This window comes from Podarcis liolepis (genome assembly GCF_965112155.1).
Source record: "Podarcis liolepis genome assembly, chromosome: 1".
Lineage (NCBI taxonomy): Eukaryota > Metazoa > Chordata > Lepidosauria > Squamata > Lacertidae > Podarcis > Podarcis liolepis.
Window position 1 is genome coordinate 65,083,596 of NC_139554.1, and position 20,867 is coordinate 65,104,462.

General features: G+C 41.4%; 2 protein-coding genes across 10 annotated transcripts in view; both read right to left on the minus strand.

Annotated features, from left to right (window-relative positions):
* Nucleotides 1-20,867, minus strand: part of CCDC73 (coiled-coil domain containing 73) — a 247,719-nt gene that overhangs the window by 69,298 nt on the left and 157,554 nt on the right. The gene's annotated exons all lie outside the window — the stretch shown is intronic.
* WT1 (WT1 transcription factor) overlaps nucleotides 1-20,867 on the minus strand; it is a 51,125-nt gene that overhangs the window by 20,284 nt on the left and 9,974 nt on the right. For 5 of the 9 annotated variants that reach the window (XR_014516940.1, XR_014516941.1, XM_083464927.1 and 2 more), the window contains exons 3-4: nucleotides 19,442-19,544; nucleotides 7,802-7,879 (exon numbers count right to left, since the gene is read on the minus strand). Coding sequence is in view for 5 of the 9 variants with exons in the window: in XM_083464927.1 (XP_083321053.1) it covers nucleotides 7,802-7,879; nucleotides 19,442-19,544 (181 nt within the window). In the remaining 4 variants the exon portion in view is untranslated. The remainder of the gene's footprint in view (nucleotides 1-7,801; nucleotides 7,880-19,441; nucleotides 19,545-20,867) is intronic. The other 4 variants (XR_014516942.1, XR_014516943.1, XM_083464928.1 and 1 more) reach the window with 1 other exon arrangement.

Below are 20,867 nucleotides of genomic sequence, written 5' to 3' on the forward strand. Positions count from 1 at the left end.
TTTTTTTTTTTTTTTTTTTGCAAGTGGAACCACCATAACCATGAAAAAAAGTAGTGGATGACGGAAATGTAGTTGGGTCATTAGTGTTTAAACTACATACCATGGGAGAAAGTAATTGTCAAAGATTGGCAGTGTTGTATAGATTTAATACACCCTTGTCACGGCTAAAATGGCCGCTGTTTCTTTAATGTGAATAAAGCTGGGTCAGCATGAGTCAGCGGCCTGCACCAGGTTGTATATATAGAGTGAGAAATGTTAGTTTGTTGCTGAGTTGGGTTGGTTGGTTGGTTAGTGAAAGCTGGTAGTGTTGGTGTGTACAGTTGGTCAGTTGCTTTTGCACAAAGACTTTTAAGAATAAAACTCCTCAAGGATACTTTTCTCATGGACTCTTTTATGCCGACAAGGGTCTGAGGACCAGGCTGAGGAGACAAAGGGAGGTCAGAACCCTTTCCTTTTTTCTTTCTTTTTTTTTACAAACACTGACAACCTTTTCTTTTTTGGCTTAGATTGAATAAGATCTTTTTTAAGGACCGGCTTTTTTTCAGAAGCCATGCCAGGCTATGATGGGATAGGAAGGAGGTGAGAAAGCCCTGTTGTGAACAAAGAACATTGCATGCACTTCCATGCCAGTAAAATCAGGATAAAGAAAAGGTCGTGTGCATCTGTGAACTTGTGTTACTTCAGCATGACCTATTTGGAAAGAGTGTGAAACATTGCTGATAAGCCCTCGTGTGTTCCGGTTTATGATTAATATATGGCTTTGAACCTCTGCAGTTATTTAAATATAGTTTATTGTATATCGCTTTGGATTTTTTTTAAAAAAAAGAAAATCCATAACCCCACTTAGGATGGGGAAGCGGTAGGCTGGCACAGTCACCTCTCCACCAGCAGAGAGAAGTGGTGCTGAGTGGGGAGGCAGGTTCTGGGGCAGTAGAAGCTCTGGGGGGCGGAATCCAGCAGAAAACCCCCAAACAGGGCATGAGTGGGGTCAGGGACTGAGGGCACCAGAGAGTTTGGATCTGCTAGATTCAAGTCTCCTCCTGATATGCCATCCTGGAGCTGACACAACAAAACAAAAAAAACCTACTGCTTGCACCACCTTTCTGCCTGGCCAGCAGGAGGCAACCGGACAGGCAGCAGTAAATTTGCCGCTCCACATCTCCCTAGTCCCTTGTTAGAATTGCTCTGTCCACACTGCATTTATAAACACTAGAAATCTCAGCAGTAGAAATATTCACAGAGCAGGGAATCCTAACTTCTACTTTTTGTGTGTTTGTAGCATAAAAGAGGGTTGCTTAAAGTGGTAGATTAGCAGATAAATTGTGAAAAAGAAGCAGCAGATGAACCTCCCTTAAAATAACATATCATTTCCTTCTGTAGTTCTTTGTTATTACTCCCACTGTTGTTCATTGACTGTTACACCACTGGCAAGGGCTTGGCTTTTGTTTTTAATTGTATCTAGAATATCATGCACTTAATAAATAATAAGTCATCATCATAATTTTAAATGCATTTTTGTCAAACACAAAATGAATGGTTTGGTTTAATTGCAATTTAATTTTAGGGTCATGTGAATTGATTATATTTGGAGTGTACTGTTTTAATATGAAAAAGAATTTATCACCCACCTTTCACCAGCAGGTCTGAGGGTAGGTTTGGACAATTTAAGAATCAGTATTAAAAACAGTTAAATATAGCTGAGATTCCTGCATTGCAGGGAGTTGGACTACATGATCCTTTGGGTCCGCTATAACTCTGGTTCTATGAAATCACAGTCTCAGGAGCAGGGTTAGGGTCCTGAAAAACACATCTCATTTGTGCATGTGTGATTTTACCGAATGTCATATACATCACTTGATCTGTGGTTTAAGGTTTACTCACAATGGAGTACATGAACTTGCTATTATTTCAGTGTCAACGATACAGTGCCCACAGATACCAGCATGCCTGCTAGTACTTCCTATGGTGAAAGGTCTCAGAATATATATATTTATTTATACAGTGTTTTACCAAATTTATAAACCTCTTCGCAGATTGAGGCCATCAAAGCAGTGTACAACACAATAAAAAGTAAGATAAATCCAAATTCTGAAAACAATTTAAACCATTTCTGCAAACTCTATAGATGTACAATTAATTTTTCACAAATGACTGGATCACACCTCAGGTGCCTAAACACTGGACACCTGTCTCATAATTAATTCCAGAGATCTGGAGCTGCAACACTAAAAGCCCAGTTTCTAAGTGGACTTCCAGGGCAGGTGATACCCTCAGCAGCACCGAATCTGGGGAGCACAGTTGCTGGACAGGGATATAGTGGTGGGCGTGGGGGTGGCTTAGGTAAGTTGTTTATGGTTCAAAAATACATGATAACATGTTAGTTTTTCCTGCCCAGTTCCTGTTTGCACAGGCTCAGACTCTTCTACACTGAACACACCCCATTAAACTTCATTGGATTCCAGGATTGGATACCCACCTTCCCATTCATTTTGAACAGAGGAGAGTTGCAAAGAGCTCCTCTCTCTTGAGTGTGGCAGTGGCTGATTTGGGTACCTTTCCCACTAATTAATGAGGGTTGCTGACAGGTGAGTGATATGCCCACACCATTTTACGTTCCCACCTCCTTTTCTGCTCTTTTAGATGTGGTTGCGCCTTCAAAGTATCTACTGTGTGTTGTGCCACAACCATGGAACCATTTTGTGTTGCGTCACACCCCAATGGCAGCTGTTTTATGACTGGTGCCCATGGCACTTCCTCAAAATTCCAAGTGGGGCCCAAAGCTTGGTGACCCTTGAAGAGAGCTGTTCAAAGGACAGTGATTCCCTTTCAGAAAATCATCAGTCGTACTAAAACCAAGTGTTTGACAAGTTGGGGCCTAAATCCAGCAACAGCTACCCCTTCTGGAAGGCTGTTCCAGAAGCTAGGTATGGAGATGATTTCTGTGTACACCACCCATCATTGTGTACTATTAGGGCTATGCCTATGTCCAATCACATATGCCCCCAAGCAGAATCTGCTATGGTACTTTTTAAAAAAATCATTTCTCAGATTTTGAAATCCTTTTCAAACATTTGTTGCAGTATAGTATGGGAAGGAAATCTTAACTGAATCACATAGGGAAGTGACAGCAAGTATATAAAGGCTATAATCTGTGAAGAGATATATAGAAGTCACATATTTCAATGCAAAGAAGGATGCCAATATTCATTAAGTTCTTCAAGAAGGAGGGAAACATCTGAAACACTACACTCCTGGGAATCCCTTATGAACAGTCCATGTATTTTAAAGATGTAAATCTTAGGAAGAGTAGCTTATGTTCATGGCAACTGAAACTGAAGGCGCTGTGTTTTGTAACTCTCTCAGCCAAAGAAGACAGATAACTATTTTGGCTCATATTACCAACGATGAGGCTATGTCTAGCTCTGATTTTCCACAGATTCTACAATCTTGGCCTATACCAAAACATTTAAATTGACTTTACCATAGATCGTTCATCATGATTCCATCTTCTCTTTGCTTTTTCCTCCTAAACAACCCAGGTCGCATCACTGCTAAAAGTCTGCACTTATGGATGCATAGAATGCCATTTATTGTCTTCATTCTACTTTCAATATTTCTGTTTAAGCCAGGGGGTTTCCTCCTCCACCACCACTCAGATCCCTAAAGAGTAACCTCTTCCTTGCTTTAATTACTTGGATCTCAGACAAGGTTTATATGCTTCTTCATTTTGCAGGATATTTTCTCTAGAAGAGACAAAACATCATATCTAAAGAGGAAATTGCAGACAATGAAGGAGAAAAGTCCGAAATGGCCTCCAAAAAAAAAAAAGGAAGAAGTGGGTATTGTATTGAGATTTTTTTTAAAAAATCAAAACCATGTAATGTGATGGATTGTTGAGAAACTGGGTCTTCTTTCCATTTTTTCTCTCCTGTGAGTTACATGCCAGATGTCAAAGGTACCGCTGGAAACATTGGCCTCAGTTCATTACCATGTTACCGTTACATTTTACATCACTATTTAACGTGAATTTTATCCTGCACATTTATTTATTTTTTTGCAATGTAACAAGTACCATATCTGAATGGGATGCAAGAGAACATTATTGTTATTGTTGTTGTTATTATTATTATTTATTTGTATCCTGCATTTTTGCCTGACAGGGGCTCACTGAAGTCTGCAAACACATTACATGGGTCATACAATAACGTTCACCAAGGAAGTAGCTTAAGAATCCTTTAATCAGTTGGAGATATGTGCTGTTAATATTATTCCCATCTGTGCTCAAACTATCCAGCAGAGATGGGAAAACTGTGATCTTCCAGATGTTGTTGGGTTTGCACTTCCATCAGCCCCAGCCAGTGGTCAGGGATTATGGCATTTGTGGTTCAATAACATCTGGAGGGTCATGGGTTCCCAAGCCCTGCAATAGAGGATATAACAGTTTGCTACATCCTAGGAGTAGGGCTTATTTGTTTTTATAAGCTTACCAAGATGAATAAGTAGCATCATTAACTTCCGTTTATTCGCAACGGATTGCAACCACACCACTGAGATAACTACAGGTTTCGATTTTCAGTCATCTTAGCATGACTTTATATGTAGCAGTTTCCATATAATAAATGACACGTTTTCTCAGTGCTGCCATAGCAACATAAACAATGCGCTCCATCATACTGTTCTCACTGTAAATTTGCTTACTGGCCCAATTTTATTTCCTTTCTTTTTTAAGGGGGTGGGACTCCTCATGTCCAACACATAGAAAATGAGCTCAAATAGAAAAAGTGTTTTTTTTAATTGCTAGCATATGCAGTGCTGAATCATTTGAAACAAGTAGCACTGAATAAGAGTGCTATCTAATAATGCTACCTCCCCATAATTAGATAGTATACATTTTGGTTAAGATTTCCAGTGACATGTTAGGATATCTCTTGCACTATAGGTTAATCCATTTCTGTTTAGTGTCATGTCAAACTCACATTACTTACACTCTATCTTTATTTAGTTTTCAGCTCATTCCAGGGCTTCTGTATAATAAGTACGTACTATGTCTGCGCATGCTGGATTTTTTGGGGGTGGGGGGAGACCTGGATGAGCAACTACTACTACTTCATCTTTATGTCTCCCTTCCCACTATTTTAATTTTTTTTTAGAAAGAATCTCTTGACAATAATTGATTATGTGTGGATGGGGAATGCTCAGATCTAATTTTTCATGCTTCTGTTAGGGCTTGGTTTCAACAAATACACAAAGCATAGTCAGGAAAACCTAATTCAGAACCTCAAATGGGAGGGTGTGGAGGAATTCCAACACAGAGAAATGTGCACTTAACGCACGTTGGTCTCAGTGAGAATAAGTGAGACAACTCTTCCAGTTGCAGCTAGGCTGTTTGAACTGTGGGATTTCAGTCCACAAATAAGTATTGTTATAAGATAGGATAAGGAAATTTGCTTTTCTTCAAACCAAAATTATTTTCAACATGCTAACACCAGAAGGATCCAACTATTATCTATTACAGTGGTACCTTGGGTTATAAACGCCTCGGGTTACAAACATTTTGGGTTACAGACTCCGCTAACCCAGAAGTAGTACCTCGGGTTAAGAGCTTTACCTCAGGATGAGAACAGAAATCATGCGGTGGCGGCGCAGTGGCAGCGGGAGGCCCCATTAGTTAAAGTGGTACCTCAGGTTAAGAACGGTTTCAGGTTAAGAACGGACCTCCAGAACAGATTAAGTTCGTAACGAGAGGTACCACTGTAGTTAATACCCATCTATCTTTTAAAAAATAAAATAAAATGCTGCAGCTTTACTCTCAGAAGATGCAAGTAAACACCTTGCCAGAAAAAAGCAATTACATATAAATTAAAATAAAGCAATTATAATTATTTAAAATATAGTGAATCATTTCTTTCATACATTTGTGAAAATGCATTTTCTCTCAAATGTTGATTTCAAATCTACACACCAGATACAAATAGCATTTATAACTCACACAGTCGAAAGGTTCTACTCCACCAAAACATGCTAGCCAACATTAAATTCTGTGAGTTGTCCTCTGATTGCTATACTTATAATGACCTTCATCTCCCCACTCTGTTCAAACTTCAGGAAAGAAAGGAGTGCACTGTCCATAACCACCCCCATATCCTGCCTGCAGCCTCATCAAATATCTTTAGTAGCATGCGGCTCCTTCAAGAAGGACTTCCTGCTTCCAGGGTAACAGGAAACAATTTCTGGGCAAGCAGTGGCCAGACTGGAGCCCACTCCCTACAGGTGGGAGAGAACAACAGTCCGGTCCATAGGGAGGAAGCTAAGGAAAATGGGAGGGACAGCGGAAAAGCAAAGGCAAAGGATGTACGGTAAGATCTATGAGAATTCAAGGTAATAAAAGGACGCAAGAGACGGAAAAAGTATAAAGAAATGGGGAGGAAGATTAAAATAAGACATTTGAAAAGGGATGGAGAAAAGGAAAGCGTGGGCTGCGGCATTGTTACTGTCAGGAGCCACTGTGGCTGGAACCGGGACCCACTGTGGCTTTGACCTGAGCTCTGTTGCTCTTTTTGTGAGCAAGCAAGGCCACTGACTAAAACCATCTCCAGGCCCATAGTCCTGCCTCAGGCTCCAGAGTGACACAGCCCATCCAAGCAGACCACTGGTTTCTTCTGTAAAAGCTGTAAGCTGTAAAAGCTTCCAGATCAGCCTTAGGATTTCCCCTCTTTGGGACCAGTTGACAGAAAATTAAAGGGCCAAACGAGGTTTTCCCCACATATCCACCCTCCATTATGTATCGTAAGTAAATAAAATCCTGTTGTGTTGGACCCTGCCTCCACACCCTTTCCAAACTGATGAACTTTAGCACTTGGGTCCATTCCAAACCCAGAGAACTCAGTTCCCCAACCCCAGGCATCACCCAGACCCCAACATCTGGTATCCCTGGTCAGGCTTGGGTTTATACTAGGCAATGACTATGGCTTTTTCTATGTGGTTATTATGCCCAAACTTTATTTTTCTGCCTGCTGGCCCTGTTCCTAGGTACTCTCCATCTCGCCAGCTCCCTGCGACACAGCCCTGCAGTTTTGGGAAGGCTGGATGCAGTAGGCACAGATTTTGATCAGCTCCATTTATGGAGTTATTCCAAAAAGCTGCAAGTTTATTCAAGGTGTATGGTTTTGTTAAGAAATGCTGGTGAAAAATAGTGCCGCTGTTCTGAAAGTCACCCCAAAAATAAAAAGGCTGGTTAGTCCAGAATACCATCCACATCAATGAATGAATGCTGTCACAGCCAAGGCATCTATGGGACTATCAGGCTGCAGTCATATACTGTATGTTCTTACCTGAGAGTAAGTTCAACTGAACTCAATGGGACTTACTTTTGAGTAGACATAAATAAGATTTCACTGTACATCAATGGATACTGTAAATCTACACGATTACACCAGTGTAAGTGAAAGCATGATTATCAGAAGTGCTTATGACTGCACCATATTTTTTTTCAAATGTTATAAAATGAATGCAATCCGCACCTATAATGTGTTATATAAAAGATTATAGCTCATAACAAATTAGATAATATTGCTCTCTTGTGCCCTTTAACTGCTTAACACGCTCAAGAAAAAAATGGTTTTATTGAGCATTTCAAAATCTAACACACACACACAAACATAAACAGCCAGGATGTCAGTGACAAATATCCACATGCTAAGAAGTTTAATATTTTGATAAGTCGTTTTATCAAAAAATAAATTATATCATAATTCTGCAATATAAGATTGATTTAAAAACAAAACAAAAACATAAACCTTACCCCTTAAGTTGAGATCCCAAGTTCATTTGATTCCATGTCATGCATTCAAGCTGTGAGGTCATTTGGTATAAATTGTCACTGTTACAAAAATATTTAAAGTTAGATCTAAAGTTATGTGATCCAGTTCAAATAATTTGTTTTAACTGAGAAGCAATATTCTTATTTTCTTCTTTAAAAAAAAACATTTCAAAAATAAAGGTAAAGCAGTTTAAAGTAATTTATTGCTTTGCCAACATGGTGCTTATCTGTAAGGCTGAATTAAAAAGAAAGAAAAGAATAAAAAAAGAGGAGAATATCAGAGGAGAATATATCATACTACTTCCAGGGTAGCATTCAACTAAGTTTTATTTAGAATAGACTGACTGAAATTAATGAACAAGACTAAGGTCATTAATTTCAGTGGGTCTACTCAGAGTAACACTTAGTTGAATACTTCCCTTATAGTGTTTTTAAAATGTCCATAAAATATGATATAACAAAATTAGTTCTGCAAAGACGAAAAACATTACATGGAATTAATTTACAGTATTTATAGACCCATAACAGCAAATTATTGCTTTGGGGGAGCTGGGGTGGAATTCAGCATCACGCTCTTTTGATCTGAACCCCCCTCTCCTTCCCCATGTGATGTTCTTGGGGATTCTCCAGGATCCCTCCTCATCAACTTTTAGGGGTGTGGGGGTATGGAGGAGGAGAGGAAGGAAAGCCCTATAATGCAAGCAGAAGGCCTTCTGTAGGGCTTCCACTGATGGGGCTTGTTAGCTCAGTTCCACCTATATTTTTTTACTCTTCAATGAAGACTGCAATAGTTAATTAACTGAAACAGCTATAGGGATAGGTGATTAATATTGCTTCATAAAGTAACTTGACTCCAAGTAAAAAAAAACCATAAGAACCTGAACTTCAAACTGGGCTCCACCAGCTATGAAGTTTGTGAACACAAATGCTTTTTATTGTTTCATTTTTATTATTATTAAAACATTCTTAGACAACATCACCTTAATGTTATTAATATAATATCTGGTGACTATTCTTTGAGCACTGACGTGAGGTGGTATGTAAATGTTTCTATTTTTTTAAAAGGAGAACTAAAATAGCTGCAAAACCCATTACATGATTGTCATTGGACACTTCCACCCCATAACAGCAGGTTAGTACTGTAGTGATCCAAGCAAATACTTACTGCACATAGGTGCCAACTCCCTGAGGCCCTGGTGCCCAAGCACCCACAAAATTACTCATGAAGGGGCCGCACACCTACAAATTTTGGTTCTATGGTCATGCATGCTGCATGGGCACCCACAGACCCAGTTACCCACAGTCGCAGGGCCACGCTGGTACTCCTGTTACTGCATAGTTCTTTCAGAGGACTAATTATTACATGAAAATGCTCCCATTTCCTTGGAGCTCTTAGGAGAAAAGTACTTTGGCTACCTCATGAGAAGAGAAGACTCCCTGCAAAAGACCCTGATGTTGGGAAAGATTGAGAGCACAAGGAGAAGGGGACAACAGAGGACGAGATGGTTGGACAGTGTTGTCAAAGCTACCAGCATGAGTTTGACGAAACTGCGGGAGGCAGTGGAAGACAGGAGGGCCTGGCCATGGGGTCACGAAGAGTTGGACACAACTAAACGACTAAACAACAACAACAAACAGCTAAGATCAACTTTCTTACAAGTTGCTAAAGGAACCTTCCTGGTGAAGGAAAAGAAGTTACCTTCCTTGATTCTCTTTCATACTTGCATCAGGGGTAAGACAACATAAAGTCCCAGGGCCATATCAGGCACCCCAAGGCTTTCTTGCAGCCTGCACATAGCCCTGCTCTGCTATCAGACATCCATTTGCCCCTGTTCTTTGTTATCAGAAAACATTATTCTGGGGAAAGTCTTGGTGTGCTGGCCATTCACTGTGAATTTTGAGATACAGATAGATAGAGGTAGAGATAGATACACACAAACACACACACCACTATAAATCACCAAACCTTTCTAAATTTAATTAGAACTAATTTCACTCAAATATATTTTTTTTACCATTTTCTCTTCAGATTTCACTGGACCACTTTTAATATACACCCTTAGAAGCAAAGAAATAAAGTTAAATGACTTCAGCTGCGAACTATGCGTAATATCATTTGTCATTACCGCTGAATACTATTATTCATGAGAGTGTCTAAACTGCTATTATGTGACTACAATGTCCTGCATATCAGCTCAGAAATTGTTAAGACTCTCCTGCAGTTTCCCCATTTGCAACAGCAGCTCGTGCTGGTCTGTGCCACTACATTTTGCAATTCCATGAATTCTTCCTGTAATGCTGATGTAATTAATTCCTCCAGGGCCCTGATTTTTATTAGAAGCGCCAGACCTCTGCATTTACAGCAGGAGATTTTCCTTTAACTTTATTTCATTTGACAGTTCATTTATAAGGGCCTCCTCCACAAGATCTCCTTTTTTTCCTTCATTTGCTTTTTCATCAAGTAATACACTTACTCATCTTGTCACCAGCAGAAAGCCACTCAGGTTGCCAGGTCCAGGCCCTGAAATGACTTGTATGTATATTTTTAAGAGTTACACTGAATGGAGATTTCTGCTAGGGCAGCATTTTCATCTTGCAGTGCAGTAGTGACAGGAGTAGCCAGACCATATGCAGTTTTTGCTTGAATGGAAAACCCATTTTTATATGTGTAGATACAGGAGAAGGCAATTGCCAAAAGGATTTAGAAATCAGGACAATTTTTGAACTCAGGCACAGGTTGCAGTATCTTAAGAACCTAAGCAGAAGTCTGCTAGATCAAAGAAGGGATCCATTTAGTCCAGCATACAGCTTCCCACAGAGGCTAACCAGATACCCACTGGGAAACCACAAATAGGTCATGAAGGAAGGCAATACATCTCAAACTGTTGCTTATGAACAAGCAGGTTCCAGGTAGCCATCATAACTAATAACCATTGATAGAATAACTCATGGAGCAAAATCAGTCTAACTACTTTTCAAAGCCATCTAGCCTAATGGTTGTCACCAAATTAAATAGCAGTGAGTTCTATACATTAATTATGCTTTTGTGGAGTACCTAGTTTCTCCAAAATCTGCTGTAAAATAGTTTCATTGAGTAACCTCAAATTTTTGGTATATCTCCTTGTTTCTCTAGTCTGTGGACTTTGCAAGAAGTGAGGCTGTGCAAACTGGTTCCTGCAGAGCATTGAATAACTCTGTGTTGTTTGTTAAAGCACAGCAGTGGATGATTAAAAAAAAAGTTTAAAGCATCATTGACTTTTTAAAAATCCTGCGTTGCTCTGCTTTAACACACATATAAAAACAGAGCTTCATGCCTAAGGTCTGTTGGAGGCCTGAGGACACAAGCAAGTCCTGGATTTATTTATTTTTAAATGTCGAAATGGCCTAATAAAGATATTGCCCTAATACAGTTTTTATAGAGCAAAGCTCCTGACAAAAGCCCCTTGACCAATATGTCTGAATTTTGGCAGACTTAAATTTGTTCCTGTAAATTTCATCCACTTTGGACAAAAGGGGGGAAAGGAAATCACAATTTTTAAATTCCTGATTATGATGAATGGAGACCACAAAGCTTTGTTTTACGCAGAATGGCTCAGAACTCAAAGCAGAGATCAAAACTTGATAGAGCACAGAGCAGGGGTGCCAACTTGAATAAACTATTGGGGGACTCAGGTAGCCCCTGCCCACATAATTGATCGTAAGAAATCGTAAGAAATGGAGCATGCACACCATTTGAATGCCAATTCCATTCAACTTGGGGGGGGTGGCCCCTCCAATATTTTATTGGGGGGAGCCGAAGGGACCTTGTTGCTAGGAGTTGGCTCCTATGGCACAGAGTGAATGAAAAAAAAGATCAGCTTTTTTTTAAATGCACAGATACTAGGCCAGTATTGGGTCTTATACACACATCCCTAACCACACACACACACACCACAAACAAGCAGTGTAGCAGACCTCTTTGTTTCCATGATGGGAAGGACCCTGTGGGCACATGGAATGTCTCTGTGGATGCATGTTCACCCGCTGGTGCCACATTGGTCACCCTTGAACTAAGGACAAGTATTGTGGCACATGGCTGTGTAATTGATTGAAGCCTGCCTCCCAGAAGAAAAAACAGCTGCTGTTGAAGTGAGCAGGCTATAAAGTGGAAGGCAATGCACAGGGGTGTAAATGCTGCAATTGTGCAGACTCATTAACATACGTAATATAACCCTAAGACTGCAATTTGAAGAGAAGAGTTTCTGAATGGCTAATGCACAGTAATTGATTGCAACAGAGCACCTGCGGATACATGTATGGAAAAATAACAAATGAGATAGTGTCAATGCAACCTCAGTTCACTTCTACAGGAGGACCTTTCCCTTAGAAGATACCTCTTCTGACCAGAATGATCAGATTATTCCCCTGACCGTGCAATCCATCTACTTAGAAGTTAAGCCCATTAAATAAATTGGGAATTACTCCCAGGTAAGTGTGTATAGGAATGCAGCCAAAATATGCTGTTGCTAGTTTCTGTTTCTACTCCAGTCATTCATGACAATGAACCAGAATAGAAGCCTGGAAGATCCAGAGAATGAGCGAGTAAGGAAATAAATAAATACTGTTTCTGATTTATGAGGGAGCAGTAAATAATTCCATGAGCCCTCTATGATGGCTAAAAGAACTTATGTCATATAACATAGTGTTATGAGTGGTTGAGGGCTTAGGCTGTATGCCTGAGTGCCTTCTAATTCCTAGATGCAGCTGAAATAGCCAGGCCAGCTTCTTGGTAATGCCTCACCAAGCATGTGGTTAGGCCTCCCCTCCCTCAACTGGCTGGTAGTTAGAAGGACAAAAGCCAGAGTTTTGTGAGAGAGAGCTGGGCTAGAAGCAGGAGGCAGGCAGAAGCCTGAGAGGGAGAGACATACTTGATATCTGCTTGAATCCAAGGCTGTGACTCAAGACCTTCTCAGGGCATTAATGCTGTGAGCCCCTCCACTGTAGGCTCAGGTTGAATATATGTGTAAATAAACCACATATCATAAAGACACCACAGTCTCCGCTGTCCCTCATTACGAGGAAACTGAACCCTAGGTCAGTGCCTGAAACCCCTGGAATCTTGCGCCACTCATACATTGGGATGGCACACAACAATATTCAAATCTCATTAAAATTGGCTTACATATCAACATGCAATAGAATACATTTTTTGAACCAATGGATATATTCAAATATCTGCTTTAAATGAGTCTGAAGTACTAGAACTAATTGAAAATAATTGGATTGTTTCAATTATTATGAACTGAACCTCCTAAGCCACTGCAAAGAAAGTACTACAAAAGTCAGTCTTCCCTTCCAGAGATGTTTTGAAAATGAAGTAGGGGGAGGGGAAGACATTCATACAACAGGGATTAATGTCAGTTGGAGTGAAATAAAAGGAAGTTAACTTTAAGCAAAAAAAGGGGGGGGGACTTAAAAGGAAACCAGTAGTAGATCATATAGAGTTTGTTTTGGCCTGTACGAGTTCTTGACCTTGGTGCAGAAAGAGCTATAATCTGCGCTGCAACTCCTCCACTCTTAAAGTCTTTGTAAGTGTGACTCATAGTAAATTTTCAGCATTAAACATGTTTACTACATCAAACTGCATCAAACTGATACAGAAAAGTTCACAATGTCATTTTAATAGATCTGCAACTGTTGGATATCTAATGCATGTTTGGAGTCGGTGTTTCTTTGCCTTCTGCGCCTGACCATCAAACACCAACACAACGGTCTTGAAAAATAGATATTATGTTACAGCTAGGGTTGCCAAGTCAACAATGAGGAGATTCCTGTCTGTTATATAGAACGAACGAATATTTTTTTCCAGATACAACTTTCCTACTTAACAGTTCTGCTATGACAGGAGAAGCTGTATTTGGACAAATTCCCCTTTTCAAATACTTCACTCATGCAGCATAATCCCATGCAAGTTTTTAAGACTCACTCAGTTCAATTCATAAACTGCGTATACAAGTAGCCTTTCAAACATATAGGGCTTGTTTTTTCACAGTGTGCTTTTGTATGTAACGGTTTGCAATTGTACACACCTTCAAACAATAACTTCCTCTAAAGCAGCAGCTACTATCTGTATTGTCTATGTACACCGGAGGGCATGTTTTCCAACTAGTGCACACTGGTGTTCTCTAGACCCCTCTCCTCAATTAGTGTGTCATCTGAGTTCAGGTACTTTTCGCCCTTTTGAAAGAGAGAGGTAGAAACTGGTGTGCTGATACACTGGTATTCAGAAGTATACAGAGGTGAGTAAGTCACTGTACTGTTTCCTATTTAACTTATTTTGTTCATTGACAAGTTAAACATGGTGAGGGGGGTTGGCACAGCCCTGCAGTGTCAGTAGGTCTGCCCCAGTAGGAGGTGACCTGACAAAGCACTCTCCTCTGTACACATGTCTGCAGCAAGCGCTTGAGAAGTGCATGCTAGGCACAAAGCAGATTACAACGGTTTCAGCAAAATTTGCTTTGGATTGGCAAATAGTGCAGGATGGGGATGGCATTGGGATGATGTCATGCATACAGCACTCCAAAAAGGCACCTGCATCCAGCACTGGCTGCGCGTTATCACACAGTGTGTATACACACTCATAGATAAAGGAGCTATCCTGGCAACTGTTCTTGCTACAAGGAAGAAACGTTTACTAAAACAAAAGCAGGACAAAAAAAAAGTCCACCATAATATTTGTACTGTGAAAAGTTATAGGATTCCGGTAGGAAGCTAGGGACATGCACAGATTGGAAATAAAGCTTCCTTGAAAAGGGAGAGAGAAAACGGCATGGTGCATCTGCAGCAGCACAACTCAACACCTTCCAGCAGTTTTATTAAAGTGCTAACCAAGTCAGTAAGTGCTATGGCTTTTTGATAGTTATTGAAAAGTACAAAAGTACTTTCACCCTATGCTTTTGGGTGCTTTGACGGAACTGTTTTTAGAAGTTGTTTCTTTGGCCATGGATGGATCAAGCTGTTAAATGGAGGGACACTGCGTGATACAGATTTGAACAGCTATGCTCATGTTATAAACTGCAAAACGTATCTGCTTAGTACATAATCTGGTTGCTTTGTCAGAATTATGAGAACATCAGCGTTAAATAATGTTTAGTCCACAGTTGCAAATAAAGTTATGGGAACACACTGTAAATGATATTTTAAAGCTCAGAAACAAACAAAAAATGGTATAAATTGGGGCTCTAAAGATCAGATTTTTAAACAGGTCCTTGTCCACAGTACTAGGGCTCCACATGTGCAGATGCACACACCAAGCTATGGTATCCCCATTTCCTGCTTCTTAGCAACATATGCACAGAGCTGTCACGCCCATTGGTATAGTGGAGCAGGAACACAGGGGAGCAAAGCTCTGATACTTCTCTGCATAGAAAGAGCAGTGGTGTAATATGCCAGGACTTCATTTGCCAGATTTGTAAGGGGTTTTTTGGGGGGAGGGTGGAGGACAGACTGGAAAGGCTCACCCAGTAACTAGCTCAAGTTCACTCAGTGCGTTTGATGTCTGAATGGAGATGTGAACCTAGGTCTCTCCAGCCCAAATCCAACACGCAAACCAGTACACACACACCCATGTACTCTTGCTCTTTGGTGGGGTGGAGGTGTATCAACAAGCTGCTGCATTTTTGCATTTTCCTCAGGGAGCGTGGCTGTGGGAACTGTCATGAGAAGTTCCTGCACTTCAAAATGTACTGCTATTTGCTATGTCATGGCCTTCAAAATGGAAATAATGGAAGCATCAGAGTAAGGACATGATGTAAGTGAGTGGAAGCACACCACTTCCTTGCTTAGGAACCAAATCTTCTGGAGCCTGTACTTTGCTATTGGGCATTCTGCAGTGTCTTGGCAACGATGAGTTTTCCATTAGGAGGGTGGTTCTGTCCAAAGAGGGCTGCTGTGTAGCTCAGAAGGCTTACTACCCACTTTGATCAACAGGACTACTATCTCTCAAACAACAAAAGTTGTCTTATTGAAATTCTAACTGTTATTAAGTCAGCAGAATGAAGTATTCTTATTTTTTCATAAACAAGTTACTGTGGTCACTGACAGGAATTGTGCTCAGTGAGTGAATGTCTTGCCAGCCAGTCATTAAATATTATTAATTGTGCTTCCAAAGATAGTATCCTTGAGAAATGTAGTCATTTCAGTTTCTCAGAGTTTGCTCCCCGGTTTTCATACTGAGTATCTTCATATCTACCACAATGGGAAGGCAAAACTAAACAAATTCTCAAATGGATGAAGAAGTAGGTTAAGGTGGTAGAGGCATTTTGATAACATGCATATTTGGTTTGAAATAGTAAGTCCCATCGAAGTGGTTCCTATGGAGCACCATCTTGACTTGTAGTACCGGGGTGTGAGCAAGGGGAGAGAGGTGGCGGCCCCTCAACCAATCCAACCGGAAGGCCAGCTTATGAAGAAAGTAGTTTGCAGAAGGCTGATGCCATAGCGAGGCCTTTGAAGTCAGCAAATCATGGTTCTGCAAGAAACTCTTGGGCAACCTGAAGCAGAAAACCGCGCGGACTATGTGCGAGGCCAATCAGGTGAGAGATGCATTACTTGGGCAGAAAAGAGCTACCCTTAATCCGACAATAATGAATGGGACATAGAATCTAGGCAGCCTATTAGAGCCGAAGTCTTGGCTACACAATGCATCTCTTTCCGCTTCGTTTGCTGCCGCATTGCTTCTGGCACCGACCGGTGAGCGACAAACAGAGCCTAGAGGATACTTTGTTCGGTTCCGCTAACGGCTGACACCCCAGCCCTGCTCCACTCGGATCTCACTCATTAAGCTTAATGAAGCAAGCGCAACGCTCGGCTCCACGACTCCTGCACAGCAACACCTCCGGAGGTGGAGAGGCGCTCAGGTCCGCGCTCCCCGCCCCGCCCCGCCCCACCTTGGCCCTCCTTACAGAACCCTTGTGGGGTTTCGCGGGGCGGAGACCTTTGATCTGCCCGGATCTGAAATAATGTAAGAGGCACAGGAGTCTCCGCAGCCCCGATTTACTGGAACCATGTTCAGGAGGTTACCCGACGCAGGCAGACTTGGGAGCAGTCTCCTTTAGAAACAGTGGAATTGACTGCTAAACACACCCAGCAAAGAAAGAAATCGTGGTGTCCCACAGAGGTGCGCATTGCGCAGAGGAGATTTGCTCCCCACGGTTATTCCTGTGCAACATCTCTCTCTCTCTCTCTCTCTCTCTCTCTCTCTCTCTCTCTCTCTCTCTCCATCCATCCGATCCATGCATCCCTTTTTTCCCGCGTCTCCTCCTTCAATTACTTCAAGTCAGGCTCACTAGCAAAGGGGCTTCTATAACTGAGCGGCACAATATCAATCAGTAAAGTTAGAACGAAAGTCCGCGCCGCTCTCCTTTGCAGGAGTACATTGTTTTTGCGCCGCACGTTTCTTAGCAGCTCCCTAGACATGGGACTGGTTCCAAGTTCACCAAAAGTTGAAGCATAGGTGGGAGAGAGCGGAGTGGAGGGTTTTGTTCGGGCTCCTAAACAAGCTCAAAACAAACTTTAAAGGTGCTTCGCTCTTCTCCCCTCGGCCCCGGGCCCGCTCCACCATCGCTTCAAAGCAAAGGGCAAGAGCTACCGGTCCCAAGGCAAAGGGTAGCAGATGGGGGTTGTTTTGTTTTTTAAACGCCTGCTGGACAGGCCACAAAGCTAAGCCCGGATAGAATGGAAAGGGAAGGTTTTGTTTAAAATCAACACAGTGTGGATGGCCTTGAGCGAGTTACATTTTCAACCTCGGTTCCCCCATCGGCAGGGAAAGGAGAGGGGAAAGAAAAAGCTTATTAACTACCAACATCTCCTGTAGTGATGTTATTTCAGGTACTGCACCCCGCATCCGACTTTGAAAAAATGAGAATATTATTTTGCTGTGAAACCCCGCAGTTTGGTCTTTTTTCTCACAGTTGGTATCCATCTCTGGTAAGAAGCCGTTTGCGCTGATTAAACTTTACATCCCCAGAATTCCGGAATGCTGCCTATCTCAGGGACGCCTTGACATTTTGAAGTGGCTCCTATTTGGTCCTGCCATTCTGCAGTGGTGGAAAGGAACACACCCGGGTAACTCCCTTCCTCCTTTCTGTCAGAGAGATGGACTTTTGCCACAGACCAGAATGGAGAAAAATTAAGGAGCGCATCCTTTCCTTCGGCTTACTAATTAACAAATGAACGAGCTCCTTAATTTTCCATATCATGGACAGACCAGGCACCCAGCACAGTTACCGTATTTTTTGCACCATAACACTCACTTTTTTCCTCCTAAAAAGTAAGGGGAAATGTCTGTGCGTGTTATGGAGGGAATGCCTACGGGTGGCATGCCTACGGATTTTCCTCCTCTAAAAACTACGTGCGTGTTATGGTCGGGTGCGTGTTATAGAGCGAAAAATACGGTAAATTGAGTAATACTTCTGTGTCTGGCCACATTGGTCCCATAAACTTCAGTGGACCCTAAACTGAACTTGCTTCCAAGGTCCTAGTAAACTGGACTGTGAGAAAAGGGTCGAGTTCCTTTCTAGATCTGAATACAGCTTTATCAGAGGACAAGACACAAGGCCTTGGATGAAACACAGAATAAACCCAGTTGTTCCAGGCTTAGCACCAAATACAAGTAATTAATGCTCTATACAAAACACACCCGTTTTGTGTCAGAAACCATATTTTTAAACTGAAGAGGTTGGCTGGTTAATTGGGACATGAAAGCTTGGGCTACCATAAATTTATTCATCTTTAAGGTGCAACAAGATTCTTTTTTTGCTTTTGCTGCATTGTATTATCAAGACTAAATCCACTTTAAATGATAGCCACTGTTAACAAATATGGGCCTAGAGTCACAAAATCCTTTCAATGAGAATTGAATGGGTTTGTTGGAAGGAAAGGTGGGATAGAAATCTAGGAATTTAATTTTTAAAAAATGCAACAAGAGTGGAGTAATTTAAAATAACAAAAATAGGTGTTTGTTTCATTTATCCACCACCCTAGAATCAAGGGTAGAAACCGCAAGGGAATAGATTTTGGCCAAACATTAGGAGACACTTTCTAACTGCAAAAGGCTGTTCCATAGTGGATGAGTCTGCCTCCAGTTGTGATGGGCTCTTCTTCCCTGGAGGTGCTTAAAGCAAATGCTGGAGGACAGTCTGTCAGGGATTCTGGTAAGGAAAGGCATTGCAGATCCTGCCTTAATCAAGGGCCTTTGGCTAGGTGCTATCCAATGTACCTTCCAATAACATTGCCACATCACACATATTTTTAATAACAAACAAATATGAGCATCTAAGAGCAACACGGTTTTCTGTCCTTGCATTTTAATATTTAGGGCTATATTTTGTCAACTTTAATTCTCTGAAAGGAGAATTAGAGACATGCTAAAGTGAGATGTTCCTCATGTTATTGGAGGCCTAAATATGAGAGTTTTGTATAAATAAAGTCTGGTGGGGTGAAGAAGAAAGGAGGAGGTACAGGACAGCAATTCAACTTTGGAGGCATTTGCACCAACAATAAAGCTGTTTTGCCAATATGTGGGAGGTGAACTGTACACAAGAGAACTGGAAGATGAAGAGACCAGAACTAAAGGCTTCGCACCTGTTGTATGGGGTCCTCAGGAGCAAAGCCTGGCTGCCCGTGCAACTGTCCGTCGGGGTGTGGCAGCCATAAACAGGAGGAGGCACCGAATATTGCTGGTCACCTGCAGACAAACCATAGAGAAGTTACTATGCAGCAGGGCTGATTTCCATGCTCAGAAGGGTTAATGTCACGTCCTGTAAGCTAGAGGAAGGGCTTTTTCTCATGCTCAGGGGTCGATGGAGGAAGGGGGCACCTGAGTCTCCAATAATTTGGAACCGATAATTATTTCAATTTTCAGTAGATATTTCATCATTGAGTAGAACAGAGCTAATGCCTATAGTTATTTCAAAGCTGTGTAGCCGTTGACAAAAATCTTACGGAAAACAGGCAAACACTTTGTTTTTGCAAGTGTTCCATTGGATCCCCAGTTCTGTGAGAGCTATCGGATGAGAAAACCTTCAAATCTCCCTTCAACCATAAACCTGCAAAGTGCTTTTTTCTCAACCTCCCATTTGTCATATGGAAGTAAGACCATTGGAAGCTGCCCTATACCAATTCAGATAATTTATTCATCTAGTTCAGTATTGCCTATAACACTACATTGACTGGCAGTGTTCTCCAGGATTTCAGAGAAGGAGCATTTCCCATCTCTACCTACAGAAGCAAGCCAAAGATTAAATTTAGGACTTTTTGTATGCAGCACGATTACTCTGGTGCAGGGGTCATCAAACTTTTTCAGCAGGGGGCTGGTCCACTGTCCCTCAGACCTTGTGGGTCGCCAGACTATATTTGGCGGGGGGGGGGGAATGAGCAAATTCCTATGCCCCACAAAAAACCCAGAGATGCATTTTAAATATAAGGACACATTCTACTCATGTAAAAACACGCTGATTCCTGGACTGTCCGCGGGCTGGATTTAGAAAGCGATTGGGCCAGATCTGGCCCCCAGGCCTTAGTTTACCTACCCATGCTCTGGTGTGTGCAGTAATACTGGCCAACTTCATATGGCTGTCCTGAATATGACTTTATTAGGAATTGCTCCCGGGTAATTGTGTACAGGATTGTAGCATTAAGACTTCCGACATTTGAAACACCTTTTGTAAATGCTAAGAGCATCATCCAAACAAAGGGCAGTATCAAGCTTGAAATCCCAATATAGTTTCAATGGGATCTGCTTGATTTTGACTGCTTTATGCCCTGAATATTTAGTCAATAATATCACAATAATGACCAGCCAGTAATATAATTCAGTCACACATAGAAGTGTCCACTTAGGCACGAGAGGGCTTAGATTTTTGTCCATAAGCATGTGTGTGTGTGTGTGTGTGTGTGTGTGTAAAAGTTGCACTTTCAATGAAACCTACTACTTATAGTGCACAAGCATGTTTATTCAGAAGTAACCCTTACTGTATTCCATGCTAGTTGTTCCACTCTTAAACTGGAA